At 41.0% G+C, this 22,282-nt stretch overlaps 1 protein-coding gene across 2 annotated transcripts in view; it reads right to left on the reverse strand.

Moving 5' to 3' along the window:
- ANXA10 (annexin A10) overlaps positions 1–22,282 on the reverse strand; it is a 52,127-nt gene that overhangs the window by 25,588 nt on the left and 4,257 nt on the right. Inside the window, exons 2-3 of one of the 2 annotated variants that reach the window (XM_054030968.1) lie at positions 6,876–6,957; positions 3,252–3,346 (exon numbers count right to left, since the gene is read on the reverse strand). In XM_054030968.1, the coding sequence (XP_053886943.1) occupies positions 3,252–3,346; positions 6,876–6,957 (177 nt within the window). Of the gene's footprint in view, positions 1–3,251; positions 3,347–6,875; positions 6,961–22,282 lie in introns of both variants that reach the window. The other variant, XM_054030967.1, reaches the window with a different exon arrangement.

A 22,282-nucleotide genomic window follows, 5' to 3' on the forward strand; every position in this document is an offset into this window, starting at 1 on the left:
GGATTCACGAAGGGGAAGTCGTGCCTGACTAACCTAATTGCCTTCTATGATGAGATAACTGGCTCTGTGGATGAGGGGAAAGCAGTGGATGTGTTATTCCTTGACTTTAGCAAAGCTTTTGATACGGTCTCCCACAGTATTCTTGCCGCCAAGTTAAAGACGTATGGGCTGGATGAATGGACTGTAAGGTGGATAGAAAGCTGGCTAGATCGTCGGGCTCAACGGGTAGTGATCAATGGCTCCATGTCTAGTTGGCAGCCGGCTTCAAGCGGAGTGCCCCAAGGGTCGGTCCTGGGGCCGGTTTTGTTTAATATCTTTATTAATGATCTGGAGGATGGTGTGGACTGCACTCTCAGCAAGTTTGCAGATGACACTAAACTAGGAGGCGTGGTAGATACACTAGAGGGTAGGGATCGGATACAGAGGGACCTAGACAAATTAGAAGATTGGGCCAAAAAAAACCTGATGAGGTTCAACAAGGACAAGTGCAGAGTCCTGCACTTAGGACGGAAGAATCCCATGCACTGCTACAGACTAGGGACCGAATGGCTAGGTAGCAGTTCTGCAGAAAAGGACCTAGGGGTCACAGTGGACGAGAAGCTGGATATGAGTCAACAGTGTGCTCTTGTTGCCAAGAAGGCTAACGGCATTTTGGGCTGTATAAGTAGGGGCATTGCCAGCAGATCGAGGGACGTGATCGTTCCCCTTTATTCGACATTGGTGAGGCCTCATCTGGAATACTGTGTCCAGTTTTGGGCCCCACACTACAAGAAGGATGTGGAAAAATTGGAAAGAGTCCAGCGGAGGGCAACAAAAATGATTAGGGGTCTGGAGCACATGACTTATGAGGAGAGGCTGAGGGAACTGGGATTGTTTAGTCTCCAGAAGAGAAGAATGAGGGGGGATTTGATAGCAGCCTTCATCTACCTGAAGGGGGGTTCCAAAGAGGATGGAGCTCGGCTGTTCTCAGTGGTGGCAGATGACAGAACAAGGAGCAATGGTCTCAAGTTGCAGTGGGGGAGGTCCAGGTTGGATATCAGGAAAAACTATTTCACTAGGAGGGTGGTGAAACACTGGAATGCGTTACCTAGGGAGGTGGTGGAGTCTCCTTCCTTGGAGGTTTTTAAGGCCCAGCTTGACAAAGCCCTGGCTGGGATGATTTAGCTGGGAATTGGTCCTGCTTTGAGCAGGGGGTTGGACCAGATGACCTCTTGAGGTCCCTTCCAACTCTGATATTCTATGATTCTATGATTCTGTGTCTCTGTTCCCTTTTGGTAAAGGGAACACTACCTACTTCACAGGGGTGTTGTGAAGATGGACAAATTAAAGACTATGGGTAGGTCTATACTTACCTCCAGGTCCGGCGGTAAGCAATCGATCTTCTGGGATCGATCCCGGAAGTGCTCGCCATCGATGCCGGTACTCCTGCTCAGCGAGAGGAGTACGTGGAGTCGATGGGGGAGCCTGCTTGCCGCGTCTGGACCCGCGGTAAGTTCGAACTAAGGTACTTGGACTTCAGCTACATTATTCACGTAGCTGAAGTTGCGTATCTTAGTTCGAAGTGGGGGGTTAGTGTGGACCAGGCCTATGAGGTATTCAGGTACTATGGTGGTAGGAGGCATAAAAGTCATAAAGATATCTAGGTAATAGAATTCACTTATGTACATACTGATGTTCTAGTGATTTCAATTAAATGTAAGTAGAACAACAGACGCTGGAAAGTGAGATGAGCTATGGTTTAGTTGTAGTTTATTCATTTTGATTTATAACACAAAAACCCTTCTTTACCTTTGTTTAAAGATGATATAATCCAGACAAAATCATCAGCCCCCCCATCCCTACAAACCAGAAAATAACCAACTAAACATGAAAATAAAGTTCAAACAATTCTCCCCTCTACCCATATATACCAGCCCTCCTTCTGCCTCTCCATCCCTTCATTGTCTCAGAAAACAGGTGGGCTTTGCAGCCTATATAAAAATCAACAGACTTGGGCAATTTTGGATCAGGGAGGGAATAAATTCAAAAGTTAAGGTCTGCTTATGGAGAACACCCTCCCAGCAGCCCCTGTATTCCTGAGAAGCTCCAGTATAAGTATCAAGACACTTCTCAAGGAGAATCTCTTTTCTCAGGGTTGTGGTGAGCTGGTAGACTGAGGGGGACTGGGTGATCCAGAGTTCAGGGAAATTGGATTTAACTCAAGCTATTGGGCTAATTTCTATTATGACTGAGGGGAATCTGGTCAGTTTAATCATAGGATTTTTCATTAGTTGTGTATTTTTGTATATAATAAGAAAATCTGACTCTTGCATTGCTTTTTGCATCTGTAGATTTCAATGCACTTCACAAAGAAAGTCAGTATCATTATCCCCATTTTACAGATGGGGAAACTGAGGCACAAACTGACAACACGACTTGCCCAAAGGCACTCAGCAAGTCAGTTGTAGGGCTGGGCATAGAATCCAGGTCTACTGAGGCCTAGGTCACCTCTCTATCCGCTAGGCAATATTACCTCCTCTGACATGTATAAGAGATGCTAATGTTCTTGGTAGGTGCTTTTAATGAATTTAAATAGAATATTAAAAAAAATAGAATCTGACCAGAAGACAAAAGCTACCCAAACTCCTGTCCTCTCATATTTGAAAAGCACGTGTGTATGTATATTTCAGTATAAAAATTGGTGGTGGTCATGTATTATCACAAAAATTGTGCCACATCACTTCTGGATGTGAGCAGATCTGATCTCATACAAGTTCTGAAGCACCTTACAAACATTATTTACATATCACCATATCTCTGTCAGATAACTTATTTCCACTGTACCAATGGGTACTCAGTGGCACAGAGAGTTTAAGTAAAATGCCCAAAGTCACACATTGTAATCAGGAGAACAAACTATATTTGAGAAGCTGGGGTGAGGGGAAGATAGAGGTATTTCTAAAGAATGTATGTAAGATCAGTAGAGGAACATAGTGAGTGAACTGTGGGGGAAGAAACTTTCCATCTCGTTTCCTTCTTAGTTCTTTATGTCTAAACAGACATTTAACTTCCACTGTCATATAAATGATAACTAACAGTCTAAAACCTGCAGAGCTATTGATAGTCATATAAATAAAGTAGTTGTCTGTCAATCAGGTGGCGATACAGCTTCATGCCAGAGATTGGGTTCCAGGAAACGGCTTGAAGAAAAGGCCAACAGCAATAAGTACAGAAGGGTTATAAGTGTGGACATATGCAAAACGATATCATACCCTGCCATACCTGTCCCTGTAAGCCTCTGCAATCATAAGTCTTTGTGCATTGCAACGCTGTGTTAGAATATCAATCACCATGTCCTTTTCACAACCTGGAAAGGAAACAAGACAAAATGCCTAAATTAAACTTTTACTTATATTTATCATTGTTTGGTGAATGTAAGTAAGATACCATGTTTTGTTCAAATGCATTAACCACATTTCTTGCAGAAAAAAATCAATAGATTAATATCAGATTGGTATTTACAAATATCAATAATCTTTATCATGCTTATGTACCTTTCATTTGCTGGCGTACTACTGACAAATAGTCAAGAAATCTGTATTATTATCAGATGCATTACCATACTCTCAAGGGGAATGGACTTGAAAACATCAGTAAAATTGGATCAAGGCTTTCATCAAATGAGAACTAGGCATTTGGGTAGAATTTATAGCTAGGACTGGAAAGTTGAGTTTGCATGTGACAATGCTGATTAAATTGTCATTTTCGAATTATTGATCTCCAGTAATGGAATGGCTATTTACAGAGGGACTATTGGTTGTAAAATTGCTGAATAAGGTGCTCAGTTGGATAATGTAAAATAAGATGTTGAAGGATTATTTATTAATACTGATTTCTGAATGATGCATTAGGACAAGGGTTACTTTGTGGAAGAAGGTTATCTATGATCATTAGCTTGTAACTGGTGATTAGAGCTACCTGCGTGTTTAAGTGAAAGTTGCAGGTAACCCACAGAAGTTTTTGAATGGAAACTTTAGTGATGGATAGTATGGTATTGGAAGATAGTCTTTAAGGTTCTTTAGCATTATTCTGAAATAATTCTTGATTTTTTGGGACTGTGCAGATTTTATTGTATGAATTTTAACTCAGGTTCTGTTTAGACAAATTTGATATTAGCTGCAAGAACTATGGCTTGTATTATGTTGCCAAGTGCTGATCATGGTAATAAAACATTCTACCGTATAACCACAAATTCTGAATAGAATGTCATCAGTCTATAATACAGTAGATTTACAGTGGATAATACAGTAGATTAAGTCTTGTTTAATTGGCAGAGCACCATTTCCTCACCACATGGCAGGCTGTTGGCTCTCATGAATGAGATGGATGCCATTTTATTTCTCATCTGGAGTCCGAGTCTGTGCACACTGAAGTCAATAGCAAAGTTCCCATTCCGTTCAATGATGTAGCCTCCGACTCAAGAAGTGTGCAGTTTCAAATCCAGTATGTTGTTTTTACTTTTCAGAGAACAGTTACTTCAGGAGGTTTGTTTATAATGAAAAGTGGTTTGTCCATCCTTGAAATTAGTGCTCAACACAGCAATTGTTTATCTCCATAAGTAACATTACTCATGTGAGTACTCCCATTGTTGCTCATTGAGACTACTCATGTGAGTAATTTTATTACATGCATAATTCTTAGCTAGACTAGGGCAACAAACTGCCAACTCTTCGGGGCAAAGTCTGTGGGGAGTAAATGGACATAGCTTCAGTGAAGTCAAACTGCTTTAATTTTGTCAGATAAGTAGTCATGCATGAAAACAGAAGCTTATGCCCATGTTTTTACATTATTAAGTTTAAAGTACACCTCTACCCCGATATAACGTGACCCGATATAACACGGGGGGGGGGGGGGGAGGCAGCGCCCTCCGATGGATCAAAGCAAGTTCAATATGACACGGTTTCACCTATAATGCGGTAAGATTTTTTGGCTCCCAAGGACAGCATGATATCGGGGTAGAGGTGTATATTAAAATGTGTTATTGCAATTTGTATTTAATAGGTGATGGACAGAATCTTGTCTCTTTTAATCCCAGTGAAAATATGATTCATTAAAAGTTCTTGCTTAAAGAATAGGAAAATACGAGAAACCTTAACATGTAACCAGCTTAATCAATCAAAAAGAAGAGGCAGATTGTACTTAATACTTTTTGGTATTTCCTGGGACAAAGTATACATAGCTGAATGGAGGCACATACCCCTCCACTCAAGAAAATGGCTGGACAGAATGCCAGATTTGGTGCTTTAAGTAGGGCTGTCATTTAATCACAGTTAACTCAAGAGATTAACTCAAAACAAATTAACTCTATGAAAAATATAATCACAATTAATCACAGATTTAATCACAATATTAAACAATGATAGAATACCAATTTAAATGTATTATAAATATTTTTGGAGATTTCTCTACACTTTCAAATATATTGATTTAAATTACAATAGAATACAAAGTGCACAGTGCTCACTTTATATTATTATTTTCATTAAAAATATTTGCATTGTAAAAAAGATAAAGAAATGGCATTTTTCAGTTCACCTCATACAAGTACTGTAATGCAATCTCTATTGTGAAAGTGCAACATACAAATGTAGATTTCGTTTTTTTTACATAATGGCACTCAAAAACAAATGAATGTAAAACTTTAGAACCTACAGGTCAACTCAGTCCTACTTCTTGTTCAGCCAATCACTAAGACAAGCAAGTTTGTTTACATTTACGGGAGATAATGCTGCCCACTTCTTATTTACAATGTCACCTGAAAGTGAGAACAGGTGTTCGCATGGCACTGTTGTAGCGGGCATTGCAAGGTATTTACATGCTAGATATTCTAAACATTAGTATGCCACCCTGATGCTTCAGCCACCATTTCAGAGGACATACTTCTATGCTGATGATGGGTTCTGCTCAATAATGATCCTAAGCACTTTCACAATAAAGAAATTGCATTACAGTAATTTTATGAGATGAATTGAAAAATACAATTTCTCTTTTACAGTACAAATATTTGTAATAAAAAATATAAAGTAAGCACTGTAAACTTTGTATTCTGTGTTGTAGTTGAAATCAATATATTTGAAAACACAGAAAACATCCAATATATTTAAATAAATGATATATTATTCAACAGTGCAATTAATCGTGATTTTTCAAATCTCCAAATTAATCGTGATTAGTTTTTTAATTGTTTGACAGCCCTAGTTTTAATACTAGTAAAAAGCCTAGCAGGGTGAATTTGAAAGCTTTCCATGCAGACAGATATCCTGATGAGGAAAATGTCTCATTCAAAGATTCAATATACTGACCCCCAGCAATATCAACAATACCCAAAGAGGAAAACAAAAACCTGAAGAGAAAAAAATGCTTTGGTGAACTGCATCTTTGTCTGGTTTTTGCTTTCAGTCCATAGATTAGCTATTCCTCAAGAGGAATCAATAAGGTAATCTTGTCTTGTTTTTTTTCAGACATGATTGATATTTTAAAAGCCAATATCCTTTGAGAATAGCTAATTTTAGATGTCATAATTAAGAGACTTTTCTTTTGTCTCAAGAGAGCTGGTAACATAAAAGATAACCTTTAGGAAAAGGAAGCTTAGTACAAAAACCCCAAAAGCTTTGACTAAGTTGTCGTAGGCTTGTGTCTACCCTGAACATACTCTAATTCCTTCCAATGCAATTGCAGAGTTTTTTTTAATGTCAGTGATTTATGATTTTTAGTTAAAAATCAATTATCTCTTTCCATGCTTAATGCCTGTTTCTATGATTGTTCTTTTTCTAAAGGTGTTTCCAAGGATGGGCTGGAAGAAGAGAGGGCTTGGAATTGTCAGTCAGGATACACACCTATCCCCTGTAGGGCTCCCCCCAGCATCTGGGCATCCATAACTGGGTTGAAATTTGGAGCTGGGAAGATTGTTCCTTGTATCTGCTAAGGGGGAAAAGAGAGAGTGTTATTTGTAACTGATCATTAATTATATACAAGATGTCATCAGCAGAATTATGAATAGATTTTGGAACCCTTGTTCATATGAATAGTCCTTCCTTTAATGAGTAAAGCACTGAAGCCCTCTGGAACCTATGGCCTGGTCTACACTACGACTTTAATTCGGATTTATCAGCTTTAATTCGAATTTACCCTGCAACCGTCCACACAACGACGCTATTTATTTCGATGTAAAGGGCCCTTTAAATCGATTTCTGTACTCCACCCCGACGAGCGGAGTAGCGCCAAAATCGATTTTAACATTTCAAATTAGGGATAGTGTGGCCGCAATTCGATGGTATTGGCCTCCGGGAGCTATCCCACAGTGCATCATTGTGACCGCTCTGGACAGCAATCTAAACTCGGATGCACTGGCCAGGTAGACAGGAAAAGCCCCGCGAACATTTGAATTTCATTTCCTGTTTGCCCAGCGTGGAGAGCACAGGTGACCACAGATAGCTCATCAGCACAGGTAACCATGCAGGCCGATAATCGAAAAAGAGCATCAGCATGGACCGTGAGGGAGGTACTGGATCTGATCGCTGTATGGGGAGAGGATTCAGTGCTTGCAGAACTTCGTTCTAAAAGACGAAATGCAAAAACTTTTGAAAAAATCTCCAAGGGCATGATGGAGAGAGGCCACAATAGGGACTCTGAGCAGTGCCGCGTGAAAGTCAAGGAGCTCAGACAAGCCTATCAAAAAACAAAGGAGGCAAACGGTCGCTCCGAGTCAGAGCCGCGGACATGCCGCTTCTACGCCGAGCTGCATGCAATTCTAGGGGGGGCTGCCACCACTACCCCACCTGTGATCGTGGATTCTGGGTCGGGGATAGTCTCATCAGCGACGCCTGAGGATTCTGCCGATGGGGGAGAGGAGGAGGAGGAGGATGAGGATGAGCTTGCAGAGAGCACACAGCACTCCGTTCTCCCCAACAGCCAGGATCTTTTTCTCACCCTGACTGAAGTATCCTCCCAAGCCTCCCAAGCCAGTACCCAAGACTCTGACCCCATGGAAGGGACCTCAGGTGAGTTTACTTTTTAAAATATAAAACTTGTTTTAAAAGCAAACGGTTTTTAATGATTACTTTGCCCTGAGGACTTGGGATGCATTCGCGGTCAGTTCAGCTACTGGAAAAGTCTGTTAACGTGTCTGGGGATGGAGCGGAAATCCTCCAGGGACATCTCCATGAAACTCTCCTGGAGGTACTCCAAAAGCCTTGCCACAAGGTTTCTGGGCAGTGCATCCTTATTCCCTCCTCCATGGTAGGACACTTGACCACGCCATGCTTGCAGCAAGTAATCTGGTATCATTGCCTGACAAAGCCTGGCAGCGTATGGTCCCGGTGTTTGCTGGCATTCAAGCAACATCCGTTCTTTATCTTGTTGTGTAATCCTCAGGAGAGTGATATCACTCCTGGTAACCTGGTTGAAATATGGGAACTTAATTAAGGGGACAGAGGTGGCCGTTCCTACTGGGCTGTTTGCCTGTGGCGGAAAATAAATCCTTCCCTGCAGTTAGCCAAGCGCAGATGGGAAATTGGCCCTGAGTTTTTCGCGTTTGGCTAGCAGGGATCTTCCCTGTTACCAGCCACGCGGTGGGGGGAGGGGTACCGTGATCATCCCAGAGAATTCATGGCGGGAGGGGGGCGGCGGGGGGGGGTGGTTAGTTTGGTGCCTGCAGGGATCTTCCCTGATACCAGCCACGCGGTGGGGGGGAGGAGTACAGCGATCATCCCAGAGAATTCATGGCGAGAGGGGGGGGTGGTTAGTTTGTTTTCTGCTGCTGCTGCTGAATGTTAACAGAAAAACCGCAGCACTCTACAGGCTATGCTTGGTATGTGGGAAAGGAGGGCGCAGAAGCTGTAAAACAATGGCTTACCATGGCCGCATGCAAGCCGAATTCTGTTGCCCAGACCTGTGATCTCTAGCAGCAAAGCCAAAGGCACTCAGCATTAAGAGGCAAAATGCGACCTTGCACAGAAATCACATGTGCTATGTAATGTGAATAGTGTTGGTCACCGTGAAAGAGTATAAGCATTGTTCTGCAAAATGTAGCTTTTTAAACAATTCTCTCTTTTTTCCCCTCCCTATAGCAGCTGCAAATTCCTCAAGCCTCTCTCCTCCATCCCGAAGGTTATCACAGATAAGGCGTCGTAAGAAGAGAACGCGAGACGAGATGTTTTCTGAAATTATGGAATCCAGCCGCAGTGACAGAGCTCATCTGAATGAGTGGAAGGAAACAGTTTCAAAGTATAGGAAAGAAGCCAGTGAACGTGAGGACAGGAGGGACCAACGTGAGGACATGAGGGACCAACGTGAGGAGAGGAGAGACGCTCGAGATGAGAGGTGGTGGCAGGAAGACCAGAGGAGGCAGGATGCAATGCTGGGGCTGCTGCGTGAGCAAACAGACATGCTCCGGCATCTGGTGGAGCTTCAGGAACGGCTGCTGGAAAACAGACTGCCGCTTCAGCCCCTGTTCCACCCTCCACCCTCCCCATGTTCCGTATCCTCCTCACCCAGACGTGTAAGAACGCGGGGGGGGGGAGGCTCCGTACACCTTCCCATTCCACCCCAGTAGACAGCCCAAGCAAAAGGCTGTCATTTTTTTAACCTTTTCTTTGTGGCTTTTTCCTTCCCAGCAATCCTCCTCCCAAATACCACCCGGGTTCCCTCCCTCTTTTTCTAATCTATTAATAAAGAATAAATGATTTTTAAATGACAGTGACTTTATTTGGTTTGAAAGAAAGCTGGGGGAAGGGGGAGGGTGGGTTCCTTACAGAAAATCAGTCAATAAAGGGGGCGGGTTTTCATGAAGGAGAAACAAACAGATATTTCACACTGTAGCCTGGCCAGTCATGAAACTGGTTTTTAAAGCTTCTCTAATGCACAGCGCTTCCTGGTGTGCTCTTCTAATCGCCCTGGTGTCTGGCTGCGCGTAATCAGCAGCCAGGCGATTTGCCTCAGCCTCCCACCCCGCCATAAAGGTCTCCCCGTTACTTTCACAGAGATTGTGGAGCACACAGCAAGCAGAAATAACAATGGGGAGATTTCTTTGGCTGAGGTCAGAGCGAGTCAATAATGATCGCCAGCGACCTTTTAAACGGCCAAATGCACATTCTACCACCATTCTGCACTTGCTTAGCCTGTAGTTAAACAGCTCCTGACTCCTGTCCAGGCTGCCTGTGTACGGCTTCATGAGCCATGGCATTAAGGGGTAGGCGGGGTCCCCAAGAATAACTATTGGCATTTCAACATCCCCAACGGTTATTTTCTGGTCCGGAAAGTAAGTCCCTTGCTGCAGCCCTTTAAACAGAGTAGTGTTCCTGAAAACGCGAGCGTCATGAACCCTTCCCGCCCAGCCCGCGTTGATGTTAGTGAAACGTCCCTTGTGATCCACAAGTGCTTGCAGCACCATTGAAAAGTACCCCTTGCGGTTTATGTACTCGGTGGCTTGGTGCTCCGGTGCCAAGATAGGGATATGGGTTCCGTCTATCGCCCCACCACAGTTAGGGAATCCCATTGCAGCAAAACCATCCACTATGGCCTGCACATTTCCCAGAGTCACTAACTTTCGTAGCAGCACCTGAGTGATTGCTTTGGCTACTTGCATCACAGCAGCCCCCACAGTAGATTTGCCCACTCCAAATTGATTCCCGACTGACCGGTAGCTGTCTGGCATTGCAAGCTTCCACAGGGCTATCGCCACGCGCTTCTCAACTGTGAGGGCTGCTCTCATCTTGGTATTCTGGCGTTTCAGGGCAGGGGACAGCAAGTCACAAAGTTCCATGAAAGTGCCCTTACGCATGTGAAAGTTCCGCAGCCACTGGGAATCGTCCCAGACCTGCAACACTATGCGGTCCCACCAGTCTGTGCTTGTTTCCCTTGCCCAGAATCGGCGTTCCATGGATAGAATCTGCCCCATTAACAACATGATCTCCAAAGCACCGGGGCCCGTGGTTTCACAGAATTCTGTGTCCGTGTCCATGTCCATGTCAATGTCCTCATCATGCTTGTCGCTGCGCTGCCGCCGCCGCTGCCTCCTTGCCTCGTTTTTCTGGTCCTGGCTGAGCATAAACTCCACGAGAACGCGCGAGGTGTTTACAATGTTCATGACTGCTGTCTTGAGCTCAGCGGGCTCCATGCTTGCCGTGGTATGGAGTCTGCAGTGTTCACCCACCCAGGAAAAAAGGCGCGAAAATGGTTGTCTGCCGTCCGTTGCTTTCATGCAGGGAGGGAGGAGGGAGGGAGGAGGTGAGGCTGTACCCAGAACCACCTGCAACGATGTTTTTTGTCCCATCAGGCACTGGGATCTTAACCCACAATCCCAATGGGTGCGGGAGACTGCGGGAATTATGGGATAGCTATGGGATAGCTACCCACAGTGCAACGGTGCAGAAATCGACGCTAGCTCCGGTACTTGGACGCACACCACCGAATTAATGTGCTTAGTGTGGCCACATACATTTCGACTTTATACAACCTGTTTTTCAAATCCGAATTATATAAATTCGGATTAATCCCGTAGTGTAGACATACCCTATGTCTGTAATGAGTAAAGATTGCAAGATCAGGCATCAAACCTGTTTTTTGGAACCCATTGACACTCAAAACACATACTTTAGTTTCTATGAGGCTACGAAGCAATATTTCACAAGTGACCAGTAAATAATATTATGTTAATCCTTGCATTCCAACCTCATTAAAGGGGCACGGTCAACATGATGATCACATTTCCATTGAAAATTGGGTATCTATTGTTGCAAATAGCTCCTACAGTTATTATAACACCTGAGATTAGAGAAAGATATTTGTTTACACAAGAGGCAGGTGTATAAAAAGAAAAAGGGGACAAAGGATATTGAGATATGTTTGATTTTAGTCTCAGGCCCACCTGAAAAACATGAGGGGAAACACTTTTAGCAATTAAAAAGAAAAAGTTAGGATATTATTTGAAGGATCAGAAAGCAATGCTTTAAGTTAACCACTTTCAAAAAATTCAAGTTGAGGAAAAATTAAACAAAACAGCGCCATTCCAATATAGTTGTGAGGATTATAAAAGAATAGGATGCCCCAAGCAGAATTCAAATGAAGATCTTCCTTTGTTTAACACAGAGTTCTAGGGCTTTAAAACTTCCTTTGGCAGTAGGAGAAAGTAAAAACATGACTTGCATTCAGTTATAATGCTCTCTGTCCAGCTTTAAAATGGTAGAACATTTGGAGTAGATTTGACATACATGGTTCACTGTTTCAGAAATAGTTGGCAACAAAACAGCATCTTACATTCAAACTTAGCACAAGAAAGCCATTTTAGTTTAAATTTCTTAAGATCAAGCAGATGTCTGATTGCTTAAATAAGCCATCAAAAGTATGGACACACCAGAAAAAATCATTTCAGAAGTGGAAATTGTAATTAATTCCAGTCTGTTAGATTCAACAGCTCTTTTAAATTTAGCACTCACAATAGATCAGTAACCTATGCCATGCACATGGAATTTGTTTTTAAGATTGGGTGGAGAGGATGTTTTCATTAGACTGATGTGGCTTATGGATATCTCAAGATGAATGTGAAAGATCAATGGAAACAATCTAAATCTAATTTGTCTAGGTATTTCCATAGTGTCCAGTACAGAGAAAACTTTGCAGAGATTCTTTGATGTATTGTTTTATAGACATAATTTATATTATAAGCAGATGTGATAGAAAATAATTACAAAATCTAGTGAAACTGCTACTCCTACTTTATGCTGAAGTTATTTTTCTGTGCCTAATACTCCAGCCTCTAAGGGAAAAGAGGTTATCCTCAGAGATTCAGTTACAGTGAATATACTGGTCCTGGCATATAAAATGGTTGTTTCTATTTACCCTCAAAGAAAGGTTGTCTGAATGGAAACTTTAGTGATGGATAGCATGGTATTGGTATGTCACAGATGATGGTATTAATATTCTTTCACTACACACACCCATCTCTGAATCTCAACTCTTCTAGGGTAAATAGAAACAACCATTTTATATGCCATACAGAGGTCATATGACTAATATCAATGAAGTATCACAGGCATGGTCCTTCTAAGCATTATCATCTCAGACATGAAGTCAATAGTGGAGGAATTAGAAGAATAGCAACAAACATGGAAGGGTTAGAGGGCATGATTTATGAGGAAAGATTAAGATAACTAAGGTACTGATGCTCTCACTGGATTTTCATGACTAATTCATGTACCTGTATGGAACAGCATTGACCTTCATAGTGCTCCATATGGGCACAATAGTTTATGGGAATCCAGCAGCCGGATTGGGACTTAAACATAGTCAGTGCTTAGCCAAGCTATACAAAGTGAAACAATTGTTAGCAAAAATGTGAAAGGTGTGATTAAATAGGGAGGAATTGTTTGCCATGATGCAAAATATGATAGCTAGTAGTAATGGAATTAAATTAAGAAAAAGGAAAGCTTCCTGACAAACATCTTTTTAGGCCAATCAATAGTCTCCCAAATGGTGGAAACCCATTAGTAGAGACATTTAAAAGTAGACTGAACACAGTGATAAAATAGATTGTAGGGAACAATTTCTTAGTGGACAGAAGGATGGTTTAGATGTCCATCTCTACTTGTTATGACCCATGTCCTCGTGTCTGCCACAGAGCTCCAAGTGAGCCAAGCAAAAGCTGTGGCAGACATGAGGACATGGGTCATAGTGATCAGAGATGGACAAGACCTACTGGACACCTAGACCATCCTCCTCTCCATTAAGAATTGTACCCTACAATCTATTTTCTCACTGTGTCCAGTCTACTTTTAAATGTCTCTAGTAATGGGTTTCCACCATTTGGGAGACTATTAATTTTTTACAAAGAATTTTTTTCAAAAGATATAACCTGTCAGTCAGAACTGAGATGTAGTGAGCATCAATAATTTGTGTTCACAAGTACATGTTCTTGAAACTCCCAAAGCAAAATGGGTTTAAGTCCCTTCTGTAGAAAAGAAACAATTACTAGCATATGGCTTAGGGGTGATCATGAGCAAAGAGATGGGGAGTGCATAACGCATATGCACCCTTGTCCAGAAAATCACCAGACAATATAAATTATGGATCTTTGACAACAGGCCTGATCCTTGCATATGCTGAATATCCTCAGTTGACCTCTTAAGAGGCACTGCTCAGCTCACTATACCAGGCCCAATGTTAGTAAGGAAAATCCAAGCCAATAAACAGGCAAACTACATTACCATAAAAATCAAAGGAACAATGATTTTAAGTAGAACAGAATTACATATGTAACTTCAAGGCAACTCCTTCTAGAAAACATAGTACAAGAAAAACATTTTAAATAAAAATCCTAGAACAAAATTTGAGCAAACAGCTCTTTCCAAAATATTAAATTACCTCACACAGTACTTAGCTTTGATCTTGGCTTCTATCTCACACAAATGTTTGTGTCGGAGTCCACTTCCAGATTAGCTGGTCATTGTAGGTCTCATTTAACTTTGACTGGTTTTTCAGCAGACCCAGAATTCCACCAAGATACAATAAGTCACTGACCTGAACTCTGTGTTGCTGCATATAATATTAAGGCCTCCATTAAGGACCCTGAAATACTAACAACTCAGTGGCTGGCTTTTATCTCAGAGCTAGTATTATGAAAATAAATACAAAAAAACTCAAAACACTGTGCTTCTTTAAGAAAATGCCCTTCTTATTTGTAAGATGTGTATCCCCAGTCCTTATAATTTGAAGCTTTGAATGTCAATTTTCTGCCAGGATCACTTTCATTACATTATTTTCTGAAAGCCATCCTGAAGCACTTTTTGTAAGTTAGATCATTTGATACATCTAGTTTGAAAGTCTTTGGGGATCCAGCATGTACTAAACTTCATTCAAGTTTCAGAGTAACAGCCGTGTTAGTCTGTATCCGCAAAAAGAAGAACAGGAGTACTTGTGGCACCTTAGAGACTAACAAATTTATTAGAGCATAAGCTTTCGTGGACTACAGCCCACTTCTTCAGATGCATATGCATCCGAAGAAGTGGGCTGTAGTCCACGAAAGCTTATAAACTTCATTGCATCTGTTTTTTCCGCAAATCTTCATAAAATGCAGATATAGGTCTGAGCCAAATGCTGTATCTGAACTTTGGACAAGTTCAGGCCTGACTCCAATGTGATAACTATATAATGATTCTTCATTGTCTTCTGTGTGTTACAATTACAAACCTTTTATACAGGACCAAGGGATTTCAAAGAGCTTTATAATATTCACTGAAAGTTAGTCAAAGGAGAAGGATGACAACCGCATTGTGGTGGCCACTGGTAATTTCAAAGGACCTGACCCTCAACTGGTGTAAATGAATAACTCTGAAGTAAATCCTGCCTTGAAAATCAATGGAGCTATGCTGATTTATACTAACTGAGGATCTGACCCTCTGTATTCTGTGGCATGTGGCAGCTTCACACTGCACCATCTTGTGGAGACATGATGGTGCATGGCGAAAAACTGGGGAGAGGGGGAGAATATTTGGAAAGGAATTCAGATCTCCATGAGTCACTATATGTTAGTGCTAGTCATGCCTGGCCCTTGTGCAGGTGCATTTGGTGGGGAAAGAAGAAAGATTGTGGAAGGAGCTTTCACTTCTGCTTGTGGCACAATTGCAGCCCTTGTTCTTGGGGAAAGTACAGAGACTTCTCCCAACTAATGCCAGGGGAGCAAACCACCCAGAAGAGAAGTAGGGGACACATCCCTACCCTTTGTGCACTTCATCTTCCTTACACACTGATGCAGAGGCCAGCCACAATCTGTTGCACAGTCATTTGAGAGACAGATTGGGGGTATGGCTGAGTTAAGTTAACACCATTTTGTTATAAGAATGCAATTGCATGATTGTAACCCTCAGTTTGCATTGTAATCATCTTTGGAAAACCAGACTAATCTTGACAAGGGCAATCTATTCTAGACATTGCGTGCTCACATGAGGCAGTAGGACACCTTGGAGAGGACTATCACTGAGAGAGCCATCAATGTTGAATAATTATTAGGGAATAATTACTAGACCAAGGGGTTTTCTACTAACAGGGCCTTTGACTGGACTTTCTACACAGAAACCTTTCTGGGAGAATAGGGCTGGAGTTTCCTGGTCTAAGTGTCAGGGACTAGGAGATAGGTGGTTTTGTAGGGGTAGGATTTTATATTTGTATTAAAAGCCATAGTTTATCATGCGAGCTACCCTTTTTTAAATAGCAGAAGGGAATGACTCTCTGGGGCATTGGTAGAAACACATCTGACAGACTGCCAGTGTCTGTACTGGCAGACGGCCAATCCTGTTGCCTAACAATTGACTATAAAAGGATTAACAAAGGTACAATACCTATGGCTCCTATTGTGGCAGACGTAACACAGGTTATACGAAAGGTCCATGCCACATCAAACTATTTTTCAGTAATCAACTTATCCAACTGTTTCTTTGCTATTCCCCTACACTCTGATTCACAGGTTCATCTTGTCACAACTCCAAAAGCATCAGATTGTGACCAACAAAGCCCGGCTCCCCTCTCCGACCAATCTGGCTGGCTACTAAATTAATCCAAACTGGTAACTATAAACATCAACTGGCAAAACTGTGTGCGTGTGTATATGTGTATATATATATATATATAAAAATAACTAAAAAGCATATGCTAATTGCTGTATTCTCAATAAATGTGGCATGTTGCCTTCTCCCCTATAAAAAATTTCATATACTTTGTATAAGCATAACAGTTTTACCTAGTGATCAGAACTGGGAACAGTAACTAGAAGTCAGAATCAAAGTCAAGAACCAGGCAAAGAAGAAGGGCTGAGGTAGATAGGAACAGGACAAGCACAAGGTAGGAGTAGGTGTAGAGTAAGGCTAGGAATAAGAAAGGCATAGAAAAGAATGAAGTTGTAGGCTCAAATATTTAATAGTTAGTAATCTGTTGCCCTTGCTGAGCTTAAATGCAGATATGTTGATGCCTTGCAGCCAAGTGGGAGGGTTGGCCAATCAGGTAAATCTGCTGCAGCCCAGCTGGGCTCATTATCCAGCCTGAGGGATGTGCTAGTTAGCCCCAAGCTCAGCTGAAGAAGCTTAGGTCCATAGTTCCTGACACTAAGCACATGGTTGGGAAAGCTGCCCCCTGACTAAATATGAGAATCATTATTTAAGGAGGCTGCTTCTCTAAGTAAGAAGCTATTCTATTGCTATTTATAAGCAAACCTTTCTAGGAAGAATGGGAGATTCTATCTAGCTTAAGAATACTAGCCAGAACTCAGGATTTATAGGCAGCATGAGATCTGACTGAGGAAGTCTTGTTCAGGGCTATTTGTTATTTTTCCATAGATCTGTAAATCTTGTTTGTTTTTCTTTTAATTGTGGCTTAAATTCTTTTATTAAGCTTTTGTTCCTTGCTTTACAGTCATTTTGTTCATGAAGAATGTAACAAGGAAAATGCCTGGGGAGGGCTGAGCATTGGTTCTGGGGTCTAGATAGTTGGACTGCGGAGTTCCACTAACCAAGGAGCATGTCAGATTGCAGGGATGCACCTGCAAGACTCAGAGAAAGAAACAGTGATCAGTCACTACCTAGATACATAGGGCTTAGAAGCCCTGGTACTGAATAATGGGTTCCAATTACAATAGACTGGTGTCAGCCCAGAGAGCAGGGCTGGGCCAGTTGGTAATTCTCTAACCAAGGCAAATGGAGCAGAACAATCAGCTTTATTTTGAGGCAGGTTCTGAGAGCTGTTTGAACACCAAAATGCAGTTACAAATATTACTGTTTTCCTTTGTGCAGTCTGACTGAGTTCTGCTATACCTGCAAATAGCATACTCAGTTTTTAGTCCATGGCTGCCTGTGTTTTGTCTGTACATCAGATGGCTCTTTTGATCTATTTTGTTTAGGAGAAGCAGAAGGAAAAAAACACATACTGCACACCTCATGACTGCTCCTCCATCTGCTTGGGCTTTAGAAGGGCCCCAGCAGGAGTGCTCATTCTCCCCCCCACCCCCTTGTCATTTCCCTACTTTACTTTAATTTTCAAAATACACTTTGTCTAACACATCCTTAAAAAATCTTGAGCATAGCAATGAAATTTCTCTGAAATAAATATCTCCCAATCTATAGGTGAAATAAGCCTTTAAACATCCTCCAGTGAATGAAATATCCAACAGGGTTCTGAATAATTCAAGTAACAACTCCCCATCAATCAGAATGAATTATTAGACAAGGCATAACACTGGTACATCAAATTCCAACAGCTTGAAGACAGCAATCACATTACAATAACTGTTTCTGAAGATTAGTGTAAAATATTTTTCAGGACCACAGAGCACATCATAAATAACAGTGAATAAGAACCTACAGAGTTACTATAGCTTCCTTTCCAAAATAGGAAAGAGGTAGTGGCAAATGCCTTGAGACAGGTCATCAGCTATAGATGATCAGCTAAGAAAAGTAAGAGAAAACACTTTGTTCCTAATTAAAGCCACCCTAAATAGAAGAAAGGTAAAGAATTACTAATATGCCTACTAGAACTACTAGCCCTAAAGAAACAATGGTATAGGACAATTTACCTTAAGCAACATTGATACCAACTGAAAACTTCACACCATCAAATTAGGCCTGAATAAAGACTGGGAGTGGCTGAGTCACTACAAAAAGTAATTTTCCCTCTGTTGATATTCACACCTTCTTGTCAACTTTTGGGAATGGGCCACATCCACCCTGATTGAATTGGCCTTGTTAGCATTGACCAGCCCACCCACCCCACTCTTGGTAAGGCAACTCCCATCTTTTCATGTGCTGTATATTTATACCTGCCTACTGTATTTTTCACTCCGTGCATCTGATGAAGTGGGTTATAGCCCACGAAAGCTTATGCCCAAATAAATTTGTTAGTCTCTAAGGTGCCACAAGGACTCCTTGTTTTTGCTGCTACACAAAAGGAATCTTAAAAAGAGCCAGGAAAGAGAGTAGCAATAGTCAAAACACTGGATTAAGAACAAAAACTAGGCCAGAGTTGCACTAATAACATTTTGCCCTTACTTTAGAGAAAGAAATGAAGTTCAAAATAAGCTTGTGAAAGTTTGATAATTAAAGTTGTTGTTCCTTTATTGTAATTCAATACTCTTATGCTTAAACCTTGAAAAGCTAAACCCAAACCTTTGATTTCCAGACTGACTAAATTTCTTTGATCTACAGAAGAATAGGTTTATTTAAACCCAAACTTTCCCTGTAATTACAGTAATATGAGTTCAATTTTAGATTGCTAAAATTGGCTTTGTGTTGATATTTGTGGCATTCAGAATAGGGAGGTGTCTACTAAAATACTTGAATAATCTTGTAGGCCATTGCTGCATTAAGGTCTGCCTATTTTAGGGCCCAATCCAGTTTTCATTGAAGTCAATAGGCATATTCCCATTCCCCTCAGTAGAAGTTAGATTAGACCCTTAATGACTTTTCATGACCCTATAGACTATTTTTAGTTTCACATATTTGAAGTTTTCCTCAGTGGAAAAGTCAGACTTTAATTATTGACAGCAGGCCAATAGTACAGCCATAGTATTTTATCCCCAGTGTAAAATGCAATATTATCTGACCTCCCTAAATTGACTATGCTTTTGCTGCTTTCCACATATAAAAATGATTAGACAGCAGTATACATGGGAAATAATTGACAGTGGTGCTGAAATATGAAACTGCTAAAATCAGAGAAACGGCAAAACAAGAGACTAAACTACAAAGATCTAAGTGATGTTCATGCTCATGGCAACCTTGTGAGGCTGAATTTCACACTTACAATACACATGTTGCCATTTGCTGTGTGCAGAAATTACATTTCATGGTGATATTAACTCTGCTGCAGTAAAAATGGTATTGCAGTTTTCTGCAAGAAAGGTGATGCCAGTGTAAATTTTAGGGGTGTTTTCACTTCATTTAATTTCTCTAAATAGACCATTATCCAACCCAGCACCATAAGCAAACCAAATATTTTTCAAATGACAGGATTCCTGTCTGAATGTTAAAAAGAACAGAAACACTTTTGAATCATTTAACTTTTCTGGCATTAGGGCCTGAACCAAAGCCTATGCTTAAAGTCAATGGATGCCTTTCTGTTGATTTCATTGGATGAGGCCATAAGGGAGCAAAGATGTCAGCCAGTGATTTCAAAATTGAGCATTTGAAGCTCAGCTGAGGAAGCAAAGGAGAGGTTGGTATAAATTCTTCTTCAGACAGAAGAAGTGACAGAGATGACTCCAGTAATAAATTCAACGTAGAGAAACAAATAAGCAAGCCAAACTCCTGTTGACTTCAGTGGTAGGACTGAGTTAAAAGGGAAGTATAATATGCACTAGGAGTCCAGTTCTGCAAGGTGCTCGGAAAATTCTGTGAGATGGATAATTGAGAGTGCTAGACACCTTGCAGGACCAGGACCAGACTTGACATTTGTGCTGCTCTGCCCTGAGTTGCTAATGCCCTATATATGCATTTTTGATTATTAGAGCTGTTGCACTGAAGTAATTCACTTTATACGTTGTCCAGAGTTATGATACTATGAATATTGTGCTGAGTAATTCATTTATGCCTTTTCATTTTGGTAGATTAACAAAGGTATAAAACCCATGCAGACTGAGTTTAGATTCATAGTCATGATAAATTGTGATTCTTGCATAGGTATCAGACACTTCTTATATATGGACATTAAATGGGCTTTTAACTATAGTTTACACATGAGAGCTATAGAAGGGCGATTTATCTTCACTGATTATAAATCAATCACATTAAGTAGATTCCTCCCCTAAATAGCTTTTATTGATACTATTCTGGGGAGGACCCCAAGATAAATAAGCAGTTTTAGATGATTTCTCCAATATCTAAATGTACTTTCAATTTCCCAAGGGGGCTCTAGTATATAAAGAAACTGAATTCAGGACTGTGAACCTTTTTATTATTATCTCGAACTTGATCTATTTCATGATAACTATATCCATTCAAATAAAAACACATCAAAAATTTGGCATTTAGGAAATAGTGTTCTATAGAGTGTATTCAGAAAACATGAGTCTGAACCTCAGCTGGTGTCAATGGAGCTACAATGATTTACATCAACTGATGATCTGCCCTTTTGTCTCAGCTTCTTTGCCAGCTCCTGACTCCTCTTCCACACATCCCTACATGCTGGCAATATCTTCTCTACTAAATATACTTCAAGCTCCAGTCATTGTCTTCATTAAACTTCTAAAATCTCACATTCAAGATGTAGTGGATACTTCCTGATTTATGTATGTTCTGTCTTACTACTGTACAGCACTGAGTACATTTATACTACTATATACATGACTATGGGCCATATTTTCAAATCCTCTGCCCTCAGAAATTCCCATGCATGCATAAACTTCACATTTACATGCATAAACCAGAACATGGTATGTGCAATTACTCAAATGTGGCTTTTGTACCTGCAGCTGCATCTAAGTCCATTTTTGTGGGTATAACTTTAGGTGCCAATTTTGGAAATGTGGTTATGCCAACAGACTAAAAATACTAGATAATGTTCAGTGAAGGAAAAACACAAAACACACCTGCACAGGCTTAATAAAGAGTACATTGTATGCTAATTTTAAAGATATTGTTTTCACTTTGACATATTGGTCACAACATTTTGGTCTACTTATGTATTGGTTTTGCTGTAACCCTGTTTGAAAAGGTAGCATTCATCATGGTTTTTCAAGTGAGAGTGAAGATGTATCAGGGAAACAAGTTAGCAGAGAGTCAGTTACTCCTGAGTCAAGGAGGAACATGAGGGTCATCCTGTGGAGTGTTTTAGGGCTGGGTAAGGGAATAATTTACCATTGAACTTATGTAACTAGTCAGTAGATGGCTAGCTGCAGATCTGACCCTTGCTCTATATAATTCCACATCAAGGTGATTCTATGGGGGAGTTCTCCCTCTGCTTTCTTATCCCCACCTTAGTGGCTGGACCCACTCCAGAAACATCCCTCCATCTTCTGAGGCTGGAACACAAGCAAAGTGTCCACAAGCAAAGGAACTTTCTGCTGTTCGAGCATCCTCCATCTTACCTACCCTTCTGTCCTCCCCTCCCTTCTGCTATCACTGTCCCTCATGCTGATGTTGTATTTGTTTATTTTATCTGAGAGACCCAATGGTTTTAAAACTCTCTAATAGTCTCTTGCTGCCTCCAAATACCCTCCTGTGCAAAAACACACTGCCAGTTGTCATAGGTGTGGCCTGACTGATCACTT

Source organism: Malaclemys terrapin, chromosome 5 (genome assembly GCF_027887155.1).
Source record: "Malaclemys terrapin pileata isolate rMalTer1 chromosome 5, rMalTer1.hap1, whole genome shotgun sequence".
Lineage (NCBI taxonomy): Eukaryota > Metazoa > Chordata > Testudines > Emydidae > Malaclemys > Malaclemys terrapin.